Consider the following 18,820-nt stretch of genomic DNA (forward strand, 5'->3'; position numbering starts at 1 on the left):
GGTTTACTGTCCCTTTAAGTTTTATAACGATAGCACTAATATAATGTTATATAATTTTGCACTATGTGCAGAATTATATAACATTATTTTTTAGGTTTACTGACACTTTAAATTGAAATTTTATGTAAGTTGTAACAGGCACTTTTTTTTAGGTGAAACTTTAGCCAAACATTTATTTAGTTTTGCATAGCATAGGGAAACGATTGTTTTGCTATCTGTGTCCCTGTTCAGAAAATTTCACATCACTTTCTGTCCTTGTGAAAATTTTATTTTGAGTATTTTGGGTTATCCTGAAAAGAAGGATTGGCGGTAAAGCTTTATTTTCTCCGTTTGTAAGTACGAGTTGTACTTAAGTTGGATGTCTGTAAATTGGGGAATATATATATATATATATATATATATACACACACATACACTGTATAAATATATAAAATGATATACAGGTATAGATATATACAGTTCTGCTATGTACAGAACATTGGAATATCAAATATTTGCAGTACATACACAGGCCCCAAGTTATCAAAGTCTGGCGGACCTGATCCGACAGTGCGGATCAGGTCCGCCAGACTTCGCTGAATACTGCGAGCAATACGCTCGCCGTATTCAGCATTGCACCAGCAGCTCCCTGCAGACTTGCGGCCAATAGGCCGCCAGCAGGGGGGTGTCAATCAACCCGATCGTACTCGATCGGGTTGATTTCCGGTGATGTCTGTCCACCTGCTCAGAGCAGGCGGACAGGTTATGGAGAAGCGGTCTTTGTGACCGGTGCTTTATAACTGCTGTTTCTGGCAAGCCTGCAGGCTCGCCAGAAACACGGGGCATCAAGCTCCATTCGGAGCTTGATACATATGCCCCATAGTATAACCCTTCAATAAATATAAATATTGCATAAATATGATTTTACATGTTTTTATCTACTTAACCCCTTAAGGACAAAGCCATTTTTCAATTTCTTTCCCTTAAGGACTAGGGCTATTTTTACATTTCTGCGGTGTTTGTGTTTAGCTGTAATTTTCCTCTTGCTCATTTACTGTACCCACACATATTATATACAGTTTTTTTCGCCATTAAATGGACTTTCTAAAGATACCATTATTTTCATCATATCTTATAATTTATTATAATTTTTTTTATAAAATATGAGGAAAAAAATGAAAAACCCCACTTTTTCTAACTTTGACCCCCAAAATCTGTTACACATCTACAACCACCAAAAAACACCCATGCTAAATAGTTTCTAAATTTTGTCCTGAGTTTAGAAATACCCAATGTTTACATGTTCTTTGCTTTTTTTGCAAGTTATAGGGCAATAAGTACAAGTAGCACTTTGCTATTTCCAAACCACTTTTTTTCAAAATTAGCGCTAGTTACATTGAGACTCTGATATCTTTCAGGAATCCCTGACATGTATATATATATTTTTTTTTAGAAGACATCCCAAAGTATTGATCTAGGCCCATTTTGGTATATTTCATGCCACCATTTCACCGCCAAATGAGATCAAATAAAAAAAAAAAAGTTCACTTTTTCACAAACTTTAGGTTTCTCAATGAAATTATTTGCAAACAACTTGTGCAATTATGGCATAAATGGTTGTAAATGCTTCTCTGGGATCACCTTTGTTCAGAATAGCAGACATAAATGGCTTTGGCGTTGCTTTTTGGTAATTAGAAGGCAGCTAAATACCGCTGCGCATCACACGTGTATTATGTCTAGCAGTGAAGGGGTTAATTAGATAGCTTGTAAGGAGCTTGCAGGGTTAATTTTAGCTTTAATGTAGAGATCAGTCTCCCACCTGACACATCACACCCCCTGATCCCTCCCAAACAGCTCTCTTCCCTCCCCCAACCCACAATTGTCCCCGCCATCTTAAGTACTGGCAGAAAGTCTGCCAGTACTAAAATAAAAGGTATTTTTTTTTTAAAGAAAATATTTTTTTTTAGCATATTTAGGATCCCTCCTTAGCCTCCAACTAGCTCTCTAACCCTCCCCCTCTACCTTATTGGTAGCCATCTTGGGTTTACTAAAAAAATGCTTTTATTTTTTTTATTTTTTCTGTAGTGTAGCTTCCCCCCTAAAGACCAATCCCCCACCACCTCCCAGATCCCTTAGAAGCTTTTTTAAAAATAAATTTTACCTCCTCATGTATAGACTGCTATTCTCATTTACTTGCCAAGGCAAACATCCATTCTTATTGACTAAAGTGCTACTTTGTGTTGTGAAGAGATGTTTTAATAGCAGGGGATAATGCCTTTGGCGATGCATTAATAATTTGAGTCATCTCTCATTGCACATATCTGGGATGATGACTTGGCTAGTACCCCTATATCTAGTTAAAAACTATGTTTAACTACTACATTGGTATTCTATCTTTTAAATGCAGTCAGAATATATTGAATATAACATAACTTTCAAACATCCCTGGAATGTCCACCACTACAGGTACTAATAGCTACATGGACTCTGATAAGTTTAGAATAACTATATAAGTGTGTTTACAGTTTGACTTCATCAGAATGTTTACTTATCCATTACAAAGGTTGGTGGTCGAGAGTAAATATAATACAAGTCTTCTCTCCACTCCCCCGCTCCCCCTTCTATGTGGTAATGGATAAATATGTATCCTACGCATTATCTTATCGGCAGAGTTTTGTAGTCTTTGCCCAGTCTGAAGAGCCCTAGCCAAAGCCTTCCTCTGTATACATGCTGATAAGCTCTTCAGGCCTTTACTACCAAGAAAAGTTATAGTATCTACACTTATGTTCCTCACTATTTACACATTTAGGATGTCTATTTTATTTGACTAGGCGCCCTTTGTTTGTGGGCGTATGCATATGATTGATAGTTCTACCAGAGTATCTTCTACTGAAAAAAGCTTATTAATAGTATCCTACTGTGCTTAATATGATGCCTAAACTTTGCGAGGAAGTAACCCAAGTTTTCTTTAGTTTACCTTACACAACGTTAACTGACGCCATTTATGTATTTGCTGGGTGTCATCTGCGTAACTATGAGAAACAGGTCCTATTAATGGACCTAGACGTCTTTGATGACACAACAATTTTCAAAAATTTAAAATGAAGAACAGAGAAGTTTGGCTATTAAGATTATTCTTTACTGTATTATTATGATGCTTAGACCTGAGATATTACTTGTACCTTACTTGCCAAGTATGTACCGCTGTGTTATGTTTCTTCAATAAAAAGAAATTTAAAAAAAATAAAAAAAATAAGTGTTATAAGACAGTGTTATTATGAATGTAAGTGTACTTTGTACTGTAGTATGTGTTTTGTGACACTTTTTTGTATCAAAGCAGTTAAACCAGAGCTATCCCGACACACGTAAACCTCAATTGCAGTCAAGCAATCACGTTTACTTTCAACTTTAAATACGAGCCATCAACCTGATGTGTGCAGATGCGATAAACCCCTTTTTTGCTTGTGCGCAACTGTTAGCACGCCACTCGTAATCTCGCCCATAATTTTTGCACTCTCTCTTTAAATTATAAACAAGATTCATCATGACAAGACTTTGTAATTTCACTTAAAGTGATGGTAAATTTACACAGATTGATCAATAAAATCTTAATTATCAAGTATGTTCAACCTAAGTCGCTATGTTTTTTTCTAAATTCTCTTTCTCCTTTATTAATAAATTTTGATTTCACTTACAGAGAGTTATTGCTCTTTGCTCCGCCCCTGGCATTACTTCCTGTTATTTTCTTCATTCCGGAGAGAGAGCTGGACCACCCCGCTCTACGTCATTGTATTGGCATCTAGATCTTCGTGGTTCGCTCTGCGCATGCATTTCAATATGTATGCAATACATTGCATATAATGTATTATATACATTGTGATCATTCTAAGCGCAGTGTCTTTTGAGACAGAATAAAAACGGAGATTCTAATTTTTTGTTGTGAGTTTCTACATCCTAGACATTACCAGCAATTGTTTTTTAAAATTTGTTCTCTCTCATATGTTATATTTTGCCGATACACACATGAGCACAATTGCACGACATAGCTCTGTCAGACAGTGATCCAACATTTAGCGCATACGTAACGAAGGGCGTGTTTGCTTAGAGGAGTGTCGCCGACTGGCCTGGACTTTCATTGGTATAAAAAAAAACGTGACACGAATAAATTAATGGTGGCTGTTGTACAGGAGGAGGAAGGTATATAAAATGTCGGCATTTTAATGTTAAAAATTTTAAAATAATGATCGATTAACTGCTTTTCATGAATCAAAGTCACATTATTTTTAAATTTTACATACGATCGCTAGTTTGATGTCAGCATAGTTTACCATCTCTTTAAATACTTTTTAAAAAAAAAAATATTGAGGAATTCCAGAATTTAATTGCCCACTTATGAGAAAATGTACAGTTTAAATTAGGTGTTTACCAACAAAACATTTTGAACGAAAAACTATTGCTGCTGAATGCAGGGGTTGTACTTATATGTAGTAATCATGGGGAGACAATGGGAAAAAAAAGCAGCAAATTGCTAACTCAGTGAGCAGTTGGGCAATAGGGAATCTTTATTTTTTTTTACTAAAGTATGCATTTTTTAAAGCAAAAGAATTTAAAAAGAATTGATAAACATTTACTTTACAGTGAGAACTTAAAAAGTGGAATTAGCTTTTTTTATTTTATCTTTGGGTTCTTGCCATCTTAATTAATCTGCAGTTTTACTCAATTTGACATATTTTTCTACTTAAACCATAAATCCCCTATCCATAGATGCTTAAAGCCTTTTGCTTGGTCCCATGCCTCTCAATTTTTATGTCAGGAAAAAAACTGCCCAGTTTCTCTAATAATAGTTAGCAAATAATGTAAGTAAAAAGAATGTAGCTGCTGGTTGTGTTTAAGTTACTTACTTTAAAAGCCTTTGTTGTATTTCATCCCAGGAATCTCTGCGGGTTTCATCTGTGTTCATTCGGAAAAGAATTCTCAAACAGCAGGCAAGACTACTTGTTTCTTGCTTTAACAAATTGGGCTTTGATTTCCCTTTAAATCCTAAATATCCAGAATACAACATAAGTTTGGTTAGTTTTAAACATTGAATAAAAAACACCCACATAATAGAGATCCAACACATTTTTTAATAAGCATGTCAAGAATATTTATACAAACATACTTTAAAAATGTAATTATCTACTGACTGCATTGTGCAAATGTTCACAAGATTTCAAATTAATTAAAAGGGTGGGTACATTAATATACCCATTAAGAAAAAATGCTAACCATCCTGGGTTTGTGAATGTATTTGAAATAATTTTACTTGTTTTAAGGACCTTCCTGCTCAGTGTCTTTATACAATTCACACTATGGCCACGATGATCGAAAGTGCCACGTGACGGTGAGATATTCAAAATGGATCCATTGTGAAGTTGAAAAAGCCAGCCAAAGGGCAAGCATGTATACTGACTAAGTGGTGGAAATGTTTCCTCATTAAAAAAAACTGAGCTGTGCGGCGCCGTGGGTGGAGGCGCTTAGGTTAGTGCTAAAGCTGCAGTGAAATAAAGGTTACTATCCAACAGTTATATTTTTAAACATGATGAATGTAGGGCGTCGTGTATTTTTAGTGACAGTAAATCCTAAAATTTCTGGAATGCTAGAATTTACCATCACTTTTTTATTTATTTTTTAATTTAGATTTTTTATTGAGGTTATAAGAAAAGTTACATAACATAGTCATCAGATAACAAAGATATCATAAGTTTAAAAGATACATCCTTATTACATAAACATAATCATAAACCAAAGAAGTAGCAGGTCTTGGAATGAATTCTATATGCCTTTGGAGGGAAACGTGTACAATAGTCATAGGAAATATATCTATGTCCCGTATTCAAAACTCCCTTATGAAAGGGCAGGTATTTACAACAAATAGGTGGTATATGAGATTGCTATAGTTACCCATGTAAGACAAGGATGTCAGTAATGGAATATATGTGTGTGCATCAAATAATGGAACCCCAGTTTTCTATTTTATATATAAGCGATGTGGCCCATACCTTACCGATTAAAGAGTTTATAAGGTTATTTATTCTAGTAGGATTGAGGTAAGTGTGGGACAGTATTTGTGTAATCACTCTCAGACCAAGGTGGTCAAGAAGGGAGAAAAAGAGTTCAGCGGGCGAGAGCCGCTCGTGTTAGAAAAGGAGGGGAATGAGGGGCGGAGCTATCTAAATGCCAATTTAACAATGTGAATGGAGCTATTAGAGGGCTTAATATCAAGTCACGAATATGGGCTCTACAAGTAGGGCAGTACCTGGGGATAGTTTGGGCTAGGAGTAGAGGGGTCTCATTAAGTACATAACCTAAAGCTTGTGTCAGGTGTGACAGAATTTACCATCACTTTAACATCATATCCCCTAGATTCTTTATAACGTAATGTAATATTTTATATATAGATAGTTTCTTACAAAAAGCTTAATTTAAAGAAAAAAGTAAGACGATATTAGTTTCAAAACTTCCTTTATAAAATGAAATAATAATATTAAACACTGTGCTCCTGAATCCCCTACATCCCCCCCCAAAAAAAATAAAATAAAAAGATCTGTTGTTAAAGGGACAGAAAACGTCATATTTGAGATGTGCATGGGCGCATTTAAATATTAAATAGCAACATTAATTGTAATATACTTCCATTAGTAAAAAATTATTCTATTAAAAGTTTAAAACAATTTTCAATGGCATATGCACATATGCTGTGCGTGTCCTGTGCACCAGTATTAAAAAAAACATAATTTATGTAAGAACTTACCTGATAAATTCATTTCTTTCATATTAGCAAGAGTCCATGAGCTAGTGACGTATGGGATATACATTCCTACCAGGAGGGGCAAAGTTTCCCAAACCTCAAAATGCCTATAAATACACCCCTCACCACACCCACAATTCAGTTTAACGAATAGCCAAGAAGTGGGGTGATAAAAAAGTGCGAAAGCATATAAAATAAGGAATTGGAATAATTGTGCTTTATACAAAATCATAACCACCACAAAAAAAGGGCGGGCCTCATGGACTCTTGCTAATATGAAAGAAATGAATTTATCAGGTAAGTTCTTACATAAATTATGTTTTCTTTCATGTAATTAGCAAGAGTCCATGAGCTAGTGACGTATGGGATAATGATTACCCAAGATGTGGATCTTTCCACACAAAAGTCACTAGAGAGGGAGGGATAAAATAAAGACAGCCAATTCCTGCTGAAAATAATCCACACCCAAAATAAAGTTTAACGAAAAACATAAGCAGAAGATTCAAACTGAAACCGCTGCCTGAAGTACTTTTCTACCAAAAACTGCTTCAGAAGAAGAAAATACATCAAAATGGTAGAATTTAGTAAAAGTATGCAAAGAGGACCAAGTTGCTGCTTTGCAAATCTGATCAACCGAAGCTTCATTCCTAAACGCCCAGGAAGTAGAAACTGACCTAGTAGAATGAGCTGTAATTCTCTGAGGCGGAGTTTTACCCGACTCAACATAGGCAAGATGAATTAAAGATTTCAACCAAGATGCCAAAGAAATGGCAGAAGCTTTCTGGCCTTTTCTAGAACCGGAAAAGATAACAAATAGACTAGAAGTCTTTCTGAAAGATTTAGTAGCTTCAACATAATATTTCAAAGCTCTAACAACATCCAAAGAATGCAACGATTTCTCCTTAGAATTCTTAGGATTAGGACATAATGAAGGAACCACAATTTCTCTACTAATGTTGTTGGAATTCACAACTTTAGGTAAAAATTCAAAAGAAGTTCGCAACACCGCCTTATCCTGATGAAAAATCAGAAAAGGAGACTCACAAGAAAGAGCAGATAATTCAGAAACTCTTCTGGCAGAAGAGATGGCCAAAAGGAACAAAACTTTCCAAGAAAGTAATTTAATGTCCAATGAATGCATAGGTTCAAACGGAGGAGCTTGAAGAGCCCCCAGAACCAAATTCAAACTCCAAGGAGGAGAAATTGACTTAATGACAGGTTTTATACGAACCAAAGCTTGTACAAAACAATGAATATCAGGAAGAATAGCAATCTTTCTGTGAAAAAGAACAGAAAGAGCAGAGATTTGTCCTTTCAAGGAACTTGCGGACAAACCTTTATCTAAACCATCCTGAAGAAACTGTAAAATTCTCGGAATTCTGAAAGAATGCCAAGAAAAATGATGAGAAATACACCAAGAAATATAAGTCTTCCAGACTCTATAATATATCTCTCTAGATACAGATTTACGAGCCTGTAAAATAGTATTAATCACAGCGTCAGAGAAACCTCTTTGACTAAGAATCAAGCGTTCAATCTCCATACCTTTAAATTTAAGGATTTCAGATCCTGATGGAAAAAAGGACCTTGTGACAGAAGGTCTGGTCTTAACGGAAGAGTCCACGGTTGGCAAGAGGCCATCCGGACAAGATCCGCATACCAAAACCTGTGAGGCCATGCCGGAGCTACCAGCAGAACAAACGAGCATTCCTTCAGAATCTTGGAGATTACTCTTGGAAGAAGAACTAGGGGCGGAAAGATATAGGCAGGATGATACTTCCAAGGAAGTGATAATGCATCCACTGCCTCCGCCTGAGGATCCCGGGATCTGGACAGATACCTGGGAAGTTTCTTGTTTAGATGGGACGCCATCAAATCTATTTCTGGAAGTTCCCACATTTGAACGATCTGAAGAAATACCTCTGGGTGAAGAGACCATTCGCCCGGATGCAACGTTTGGCGACTGAGATAATCCGCTTACCAATTGTCTACACCTGGGATATGAACCGCAGAGATTAGACAGGAGCTGGATTCCGCCCAAACCAAAATTCGAGATACTTCTTTCATAGCCAGAGGACTGTGAGTTCCTCCTTGATGATTGATGTATGCCACAGTTGTGACATTGTCTGTCTGAAAACAAATGAACGATTCTCTCTTCAGAAGAGGCCAAAACTGAAGAGCTCTGAAAATTGCACGGAGTTCCAAAATATTGATCGGTAATCTCACCTCCTGAGATTCCCAAACTCCTTGTGCCGTCAGAGATCCCCACACAGCTCCCCAACCTGTGAGACTTGCATCTGTTGAAATTACAGTCCAGGTCGGAAGCACAAAAGAAGCCCCCTGAATTAAACGATGGTGATCTGTCCACCACGTTAGAGAGTGTCGAACAATCGGTTTTAAAGATATTAATTGAGATATCTTTGTGTAATCCTTGCACCATTGATTCAGCATACAAAGCTGAAGAGGTCGCATGTGAAAACGAGCAAAGGGGATCGCGTCCGATACAGCAGTCATAAGACCTAGAATTTCCATGCATAAGGCTACCGAAGGGAATGATTGTAACTGAAGGTTTCGACAAGCTGCCATCAGTTTTAGACGCCTCTTGTCTGTTAAAGACAGAGTCATGGACACTGAATCTATTTGGAAACCCAGAAAGGTTACCCTTGTCTGAGGAATCAATGAACTTTTTGGTAAATTGATCCTCCAACCATGATCTTGAAGAAACAACACAAGTCGATTCGTATGAAATTCTGCTAAATGTAAAGACTGAGCAAGTACCAAGATATCGTCCAAATAAGGAAATACCACAATACCCTGTTCTCTGATTACAGACAGAAGGGCACCGAGAACCTTTGTAAAAATTCTTGGAGCTGTAGCAAGGCCAAACGGCAGAGCCACAAACTGGTAATGCTTGTCCAGAAAAGAGAATCTCAGGAACCGATAATGATCCGGATGAATCGGAATATGCAGATATGCATCCTGTAAATCTATTGTGGACATATAATTCCCTTGCTGAACAAAAGGCAAAATAGTCCTTACAGTTACCATCTTGAACGTTGGTATCCTTACATAAAGATTCAATATTTTTAGATCCAGAACTGGTCTGAAGGAATTCTCCTTCTTTGGTACAATGAAGAGATTTGAATAAAACCCCATCCCCTGTTCCTGAACTGGAACTGGCATAATTACTCCAGTCAACTCTAGATCTGAAACACAATTCAGAAATGCTTGAGCTTTTACTGGATTTACTGGGACACGGGAAAGAAAAAATCTCTTTGCAGGAGGTCTCATCTTGAAACCAATTCTGTACCCTTCTGAAACAATGTTCTGAATCCAAAGATTGTGAACAGAATTGATCCAAATTTCTTTGAAAAAACGTAACCTGCCCCCTACCATCTGAGCTGGAATGAGGGCCGCACCTTCATGTGGACTTAGAAGCAGGCTTTGCCTTTCTGGCTGGCTTGGATTTATTCCAGATTGGAGATGGTTTCCAAACTGAAACTGCTCCTGAGGATGAAGGATCAGGTTTTTGTTCTTTGTTGAAACGAAAGGAACGAAAACGATTATTAGCTCTGTTTTTACCCTTAGATTTTTTATCCTGTGGTAAAAAAGTTCCTTTCCCACCAGTAACAGTTGAAATAATAGAATCCAACTGAGAACCAAATAATTTGTTACCCTGGAAAGAAATGGAAAGTAGAGTTGATTTAGAAGCCATATCAGCATTCCAAGTCTTAAGCCATAAAGCTCTTCTAGCTAAAATAGCTAGAGACATAAACCTGACATCAACTCTGATAATATCAAAGATGGCATCACAGATAAAATTATTAGCATGCTGAAGAAGAATAATAATATCATGAGAACCATGATGTGTTACTTGTTGCGCTAAGGTTTCCAACCAAAAAGTTGAAGCTGCAGCAACATCAGCCAAAGATATAGCAGGTCTAAGAAGATTACCTGAACACAGATAAGCTTTTCTTAGAAAGGACTCAATTTTCCTATCTAAAGGATCCTTAAACGAAGTACCATCTGACGTAGGAATAGTAGTACGTTTAGCAAGGGTAGAAATAGCCCCATCAACTTTAGGGATTTTGTCCCAAAATTCTAATCTGTCAGACGGCACAGAATATAATTGCTTAAAACGTTTAGAGGGAGTAAATGAATTACCCAATTTATCCCATTCTTTGGAAATTACTGCAGAAATAGCATTAGGAACAGGAAAAACTTCTGGAATAACCACAGGAGATTTAAATACCTTATCCAAACGTTTAGAATTAGTATCAAGAGGACCAGAATCCTCTATTTCTAAAGCAATTAGAACTTCTTTAAGTAAAGAACGAATAAATTCCATTTTAAAAAAAAATATGAAGATTTATCAGCATCAATCTCTGAGACAGAATCCTCTGAACCAGAAGAGTTATCAGAATCAGAATGATAATGTTCATTTAAAAATTCATCTGTAGGGAGAGAAGTTTTAAAAGATTTTTTACGTTTACTAGAAGGAGAAATAACAGACATAGCCTTCTTTATGGATTCAGAAACAAAATCTCTTATGTTATCAGGAACATTCTGCACCTTAGATGTTGAAAGAACTGCAACAGGCAATGGTACTTTACTAAAGGAAATATTATCTGCTTTAACAAGTTTGTCATGACAATCAATACAAACAACAGCTGGAGGAATAGCTACCAAAAGTTTACAGCAGATACACTTAGCTTTGGTAGATCCAGCACTAGACAGCGATTTTCCTGTAGTATCTTCTGACTCAGATGCAACGTGAGACATCTTGCAATATGTAAGAGAAAAAACAACAACATATAAAGCAAAATTGATCAAATTCCTTAAATGACAGTTTCAGGAATGGGAAAAAATGCCAAAAAACAAGCTTCTAGCAACCAGAAGCAATGAAAAATGAGACTTAAATAATGTGGAGACAAAAGGGACGCCCATATTTTTTAGCGCCAATAAGACGCCCACATTATTTGGCGCCTAAATGCTTTTTGGCGCCAAAACGACGCCACATCCGGAACGCCGACATTTTTGGCGCAAAATAACGTCAAAAAAATGACGCAACTTCCGGCGACACGTATGACGCCGGAAACGGAAAATAATTTTTGCGCCAAAAAAGTCTGCGCCAAGAATGACGCAATAAAATGAAGCATTTTCAGCCCCCGCGAGCCTAACAGCCCACAGGGAAAAAAGTCAAATTTTTGAAGGTAAGAAAAAATGATTAAATCAAATGCATTATCCCAAATATGAAACTGACTGTCTGAAAATAAGGAAAGTTGAACATTCTGAGTCAAGGCAAATAAATGTTTGAATACATATATTTAGAACTTTATAAACAAAGTGCCCAACCATAGCTTAGAGTGTCACAGAAAATAAGATTTACTTACCCCAGGACACTCATCTACATGTTTGTAGAAAGCCAAACCAGTACTGAAACGAGAATCAGCAGAGGTAATGGTATATATAAGAGTATATCGTCGATCTGAAAAGGGAGGTAAGAGATGAATCTCTACGACCGATAAGAGAACCTATGAAATAGACCCCGTAGAAGGAGATCACTGTATTCAAATAGGCAATACTCTCCTCACATCCCTCTGACATTCACTGCATGCTTAGAGGAAAACCGGGCTCCAACTTGCTGCGGAGCGCATATCAACGTAGAATCTAGCACAAACTTACTTCACCACCTCCATCGGAGGCAAAGTTTGTAAAACTGAATTGTGGGTGTGGTGAGGGGTGTATTTATAGGCATTTTGAGGTTTGGGAAACTTTGCCCCTCCTGGTAGGAATGTATATCCCATACGTCACTAGCTCATGGACTCTTGCTAATTACATGAAAGAAAACAACAATTTATCAGAGAGTCAGCAGTGTCTTGTATAACACAAATTATGTATTTGCTGATGCAATACACTCCATTTAAACAGAAATAGAGCCTTTATTTTTTTTTATTTACCTGTCAAAACTATATATATATATTGATTTTTAAGTAGACAACCCAAGGTATTGATATAGGCCCATTTTGGTATATTTGGTTCCACCATTTCACCGCCAAATGCGATCAAATTATTATTATTTTTTACAAACTTTTGGTTTCTCACTGAAATTATTTACATACAGCTTGTGCAATCATGGCACAAATGCTACACTATGGCACAAATGCTACACTATGGCACAATTGTTGTACGATAAAGTGGGAGAGAGGAGGGAGGGCATTTTTATCTAAGGGATCTGGGAGGTGGTGGGGGGTTGGTTATTGAGAAGGGGCAGCTACACTACAGAAAAAACATAATTTATGTAAGAACTTACCTGATAAATTAATTTCTTTCATATTAGCATGAGTCCATGAGCTAGTGACGTATGGGATATACATTCCTACCAGGAGGGGCAAAGTTTCCCAAACCTCAAAATGCCTATAAATACACCCCTCACCACACCCACAAATCAGTTTAACGAATAGCCAAGAAGTGGGGTGAGAAGAAAAAAGTGCGAAAGCATAAAAAATAAGGAATTGGAATAATTGTGCTTTATACAAAAAAATCATAACCACCACAAAAAAGGGCGGGCCTCATGGACTCTTGCTAATATGAAAGAAATGAATTTATCAGGTAAGTTCTTACATAAATTATGTTTTCTTTCATGTAATTAGCAAGAGTCCATGAGCTAGTGACGTATGGGATAATGACTACCCAAGATGTGGATCTTTCCACGCAAGAGTCACTAGAGAGGGAGGGATAAAATAAAGACAGCCAATTCCTGCTGAAAAATAATCCACACCCAAAATAAAGTTTAAATTTTATAATGAAAAAAACTGAAATTATAAGCATAAGATTCAAACTGAAACAGCTGCCTGAAGTACTTTTCTACCAAAAACAGCTTCAGAAGAAGAAAACACATCAAAATGGTAGAATTTAGTAAAAGTATGCAAAGAAGACCAAGTTGCTGCTTTGCAAATCTGATCAACCGAAGCTTCATTCCTAAACGCCCAGGAAGTAGAAACTGACCTAGTAGAATGAGCTGTAATTCTTTGAGGCGGAGTTTTACCCGACTCGACATAAGCAAGATGAATTAAAGATTTCAACCAAGATGCCAAAGAAATGGCAGAGGCCTTCTGACCTTTCCTAGAACCGGAAAAGATAACAAATAGACTAGAAGTCTTTCGGAAATTCTTAGTAGCTTCAACATAATATTTCAAAGCTCTAACTACATCCAAAGAATGCAATGATTTCTCCTTAGAATTCTTAGGATTAGGACATAATGAAGGAACCACAATTTCTCTACTAATGTTGTTGGAATTCACAACCTTAGGTAAAAATTTAAAAGAAGTTCGCAACACCGCCTTATCCTGGTGAAAAATCAGAAAAGGAGACTCACAAGAAAGAGCAGATAATTCAGAAACTCTTCTGGCAGAAGAGATGGCCAAAAGGAACAAAACTTTCCAAGAAAGTAATTTAATGTCCAATGAATGCATAGGTTCAAACGGAGGAGCTTGAAGAGCCCCCAGAACCAAATTCAAACTCCAGGGAGGAGAAATTGACTTAATGACAGGTTTTATACGAACCAAAGCTTGTACAAAACAATGAATATCAGGAAGATTAGCAATCTTTCTGTGAAAAAGAACAGAAAGAGCAGAGATTTGTCCTTTCAAGGAACTTGCAGACAAACCTTTATCCAAACCATCCTGAAGAAACTGTAAAATTCTCGGAATTCTAAAAGAATGCCAGGAAAAATGATGAGAAAGACACCAAGAAATATAAGTCTTCCAGACTCTATAATATATCTCCCTAGATACAGATTTACGAGCCTGTAACATAGTATTAATCACAGAGTCAGAGAAACCTCTTTGACTAAGAATCAAGCGTTCAATCTCCATACCTTTAAATTTAAGGATTTGAGATCCTGATGGAAAAAAGGACCTTGCGACAGAAGGTCTGGTCTTAACGGAAGAGTCCATCGTTGGCAAGAGGCCATCCGGACAAGATCCGCATACCAAAACCTGTGAGGCCATGCTGGAGCTACCAGCAGAACAAACAAGCATTCCTTCAGAATCTTGGAGATTACTCTTGGAAGAAGAACTAGAGGCGGAAAGATATAGGCAGGATGATACTTCCAAGGAAGTGACAATGCATCCACTGCTTCCGCTTGAGGATCCCTGGATCTGGACAGATACCTGGGAAGTTTCTTGTTTAGATGAGAGGCCATCAGATCTATTTCTGGAAGTCCTCACATTTGAACAAACTGAAGAAATACCTCTGGGTGAAGAGACCATTCGCCCGGATGTAACGTTTGGCGACTTAGATAATCCGCTTCCCAATTGTCTATACCTAGGATATGAACCGCAGAAACTAGACAGGAGCTGGATTTCGCCCATACCAGAATTCGAGATACTTCTTTCATAGCCAGAGGACTTTGAGTCCCTCCTTGATGATTGATGTATGCCACAGTTGTGACATTGTCTGTCTGAAAACAAATGAACGATTCTCTCTTTAGAAGAGGCCAAGACTGAAGAGCTCTGAAAATTGCACGGAGTTCCAAAATATTGATCGGTAATCTCACCTCCTGAGATTCCCAAACCCCTTGTGCTGTCAGAGACCCCCACACAGCTCCCCAACCTGAAAGACTTGCATCTGTTGAAATTACAGTCCAGGTCGGAAGAACAAAAGAAGCCCCCTGAACTAAACGATGGTGATCTGTCCACCACGTCAGAGAGTGTCATACAATCGGTTTTAAAGATATTAATTGAGATATCTTTGTGTAATCCCTGCACCACTGGTTCAGCATACAGAGCTGAAGAGGTCGCATGTGAAAACGAGCAAAGGGGATCGCGTCCGATGCAGCAGTCATAAGACCTAGAATTTCCATGCATAAGGCTACCGAAGGGAATGATTGTGACTGAAGGTTTCGACAAGCTGAGATCAATTTTAGACGTCTCTTGTCTGTCAAAGATAGAGTAATGGACACTGAATCTATCTGGAAACCTAAAAAGGTTACCCTTGTCTGAGGAATCAATGAACTTTTTGGTAAATTGATCCTCCAACCATGATCTTGAAGAAACAACACAAGTCGATTCGTATGAGATTCTGCTAAATGTGAAGACTGAGCAAGTACCAAGATATCGTCCAAATAAGGAAATACCACAATACCCTGTTCTCTGATTACAGACAGAAGGGCACCGAGAACCTTTGTAAAAATTCTTGGAGCTGTTGCTAGGCCAAACGGCAGAGCCACAAACTGGTAATGCTGGTCTAGGAAAGAGAATCTCAGAAACTGATAGTGATCTGGATGAATCGGAATATGCAGATATGCATCCTGTAAATCTATTGTAGACATATAATGCCCTTGCTGAACAAAAGGCAGGATAGTCCTTACAGTTACCATTTTGAGCGTTGGTATCCTTACATAACGATTCAATATATTTAGATCCAGAACTGGTCTGAAGGAATTCTCCTTCTTTGGTACAATGAAGAGATTTGAATAAAACCCCAGTCCCTGTTCCAGAACTGGAACTGGCATAATTACTCCAGCCAACTCTAGATCTGAAACACATTTCAGAAATGCTTGAGCCTTCGCTGGGTTTACTGGGACACGGGAAAGAAAAAATCTCTTTGCAGGAGGCCTTATCTTGAAGCCAATTCTGTACCCTTCTGAAACAATGTTCTGAATCCAAAGATTGTGAACGGAATTGATCCAAATTTCTTAGAAAAAACGTAATCTGCCCCCTACCAGCTGAGCTGGAATGAGGGCCGCACCTTCATGTGGACTTAGGAGCTGGCTTTGATTTTCTAAAAGGCTTGGATTTATTCCAGACTGGAGAAGGTTTTCAAACTGATACCGCTCCTGAGGATGAAGGATCAGGCTTTTGTTCCTTGTTGTGACGAAAGGAACGAAAAACGATTATTAGACCTAAATTTACCCTTAGATTTTTTGTCCTGTGGTAAAAACGTTCCTTTCCCTCCAGTAACAGTTGAGATAATAGAATCCAACTGAGAACCAAATAATTTATTACCCTGGAAAGAAAGGGAAAGCAGAGTAGACTTAGAAGACATATCAGCATTCCAAGTTTTAAGCCATAAAGCTCTTCTAGCTAAAATAGCTAGAGACATATACCTGACATCAACTCTAATGATATCAAAGATGGCATCACAAATAAAATTATTAGCATGTTGAAGAAGAATAATAATGCTATGAGAATTATGATCTGTTACTTGTTGCGCTAAAGCTTCTAACCAAAAAGTTGAAGCTGCAGCAACATCCGCTACGCTTAGCAAGAGTAGAGACAGCCCCATCAACCTTAGGGATTTTGTCCCAAAACTCTAATCTGTCAGATGGCACAGGATATCCATTTTAAATGAATATGAAGATTTATCAGCATCAACCTCTGAGACAGAATCCTCTGAACCAGAAGAACCATTATCAGAATCAGAATGATGATGTTCATTTAAAAATTCATCTGAAAAATGAGAAGTTTTAAAAGACTTTTTACGTTTACTAGAAGGAGGAATAACAGACATAGCCTTCTTAATGGATTTAGAAACAAAATCTCTTATGTTAACAGGGACACTCTGAGTATTAGATGTTGACGGAACAGCAACAGGTAATGTAACAGTACTAAAGGAAATATTATCTGCATTAACAAGTTTGTCATGACAATCAGTACAAACAACAGCTGGAGGAACAGATACCATAAGTTTACAGCAGATACACTTAGCTTTGGTAGTTCCAGCACCAGGCAGCGATTTTCCAGAAGTATCTTCTGACTCAGTTTCAACGTGGGACATCTTGCAATATGTAATAGAAAAAACAACATATAAAGCAAAATTGATCAAATTCCTTAAATGACAGTTTCAGGAATGGGAAAAAATGCCAGTGAACAAGCTTCTAGCAACCAGAAGCAATAAAAAATGAGACTTAAATAATGTGGAGACAATAGTGACGCCCATATTTTTTTAGCGCCAAAAAAGACGCCCACATTATTTGGCGCCTAAATGACGCCACATTAGGAACGCCAACACTTTTGGCGCAAAAGAACGTCAAAAAATGACGCAACTTCCGGCGACACGTATGACGCCGGAAACAGAAAAAATTTTTGCCCCAAAAAGGTCCACGCCAAGAATGACGCAATAAAATTAAGCATTTTCAGCCCCCGCGAGCCTAACAGCCCACAGGGAAAAGTCAAATTTGAAGGTAAGAAAAAATTGATTGATTCATATGCATTATCCCAAATATGAAACTGACTGTCTGAAATAAGGAATGTTGAACATCCTGAGTCAAGGCAAATAAATGTTTGAATACATATATTTAGAACTTTATAAAAAAGTGCCCAACCATAGCTTAGAGTGTCACAGAAAATAAAACTTACTTACCCCAGGACACTCATCTACATGTTGTAGAAAGCCAAACCAGTACTGAAACGAAAATCAGCAGAGGTAATGGTATATATATATATATAAGAGTATATCGTCGATCTGAAAAGGGAGGTAAGAGATGAATCTCTACGACAGATAACAGAGAACCTATGAAATAGACCCCGTAGAAGGAGATCATTGAATTCAAATAGGCAATACTCTCCTCACATCCCTCTGACATTCACTGCACGCTGAGAGGAAAACCGGGCTCCAACCTGCTGCAGAGCGCATATCAACGTAGAATCTAGCACAAACTTACTTCACCACCTCCATAGGAGGCAAAGTTTGTAAAACTGATTTGTGGGTGTGGTGAGGGGTGTATTTATAGGCATTTTGAGGTTTGGGAAACTTTGCCCCTCCTGGTAGGAATGTATATCCCATACGTCACTAGCTCATGGACTCTTGCTAATTACATGAAAGAAGTATGTAAAAATAAAAAAAATACAACATTTTATGGCAAACTGGGTACTGGCAGACAGCTGCCAGTACCCAAGATGGCGCACATTAAGTTAGAGGGGGAGGGTTAGAGAGCTGATTGGGGGGGGGGGGGGATCAGGGAGGTTGGGACAAAGGAGGGATCCTACACAGCAGAATATGTTTTTAAAACCCCACCCAAAAAAAACAGAATTTATGCTTACCTGA

The 18,820-nt window shown here is 37.7% G+C and overlaps 1 protein-coding gene across 1 annotated transcript in view; it reads right to left on the reverse strand.

Moving 5' to 3' along the window:
* The window catches only part of ARFGEF2 (ADP ribosylation factor guanine nucleotide exchange factor 2), a 471,542-nt gene that overhangs the window by 12,055 nt on the left and 440,667 nt on the right, over positions 1–18,820 (reverse strand). The window contains exon 36 of the mRNA XM_053716931.1: positions 4,881–5,019. Coding sequence (XP_053572906.1) covers positions 4,881–5,019 — 139 coding nt within the window. The remainder of the gene's footprint in view (positions 1–4,880; positions 5,020–18,820) is intronic.

The sequence above is a fragment of the Bombina bombina genome, chromosome 1 (assembly GCF_027579735.1).
Source record: "Bombina bombina isolate aBomBom1 chromosome 1, aBomBom1.pri, whole genome shotgun sequence".
In the NCBI taxonomy this organism is placed as follows: domain Eukaryota; kingdom Metazoa; phylum Chordata; class Amphibia; order Anura; family Bombinatoridae; genus Bombina; species Bombina bombina.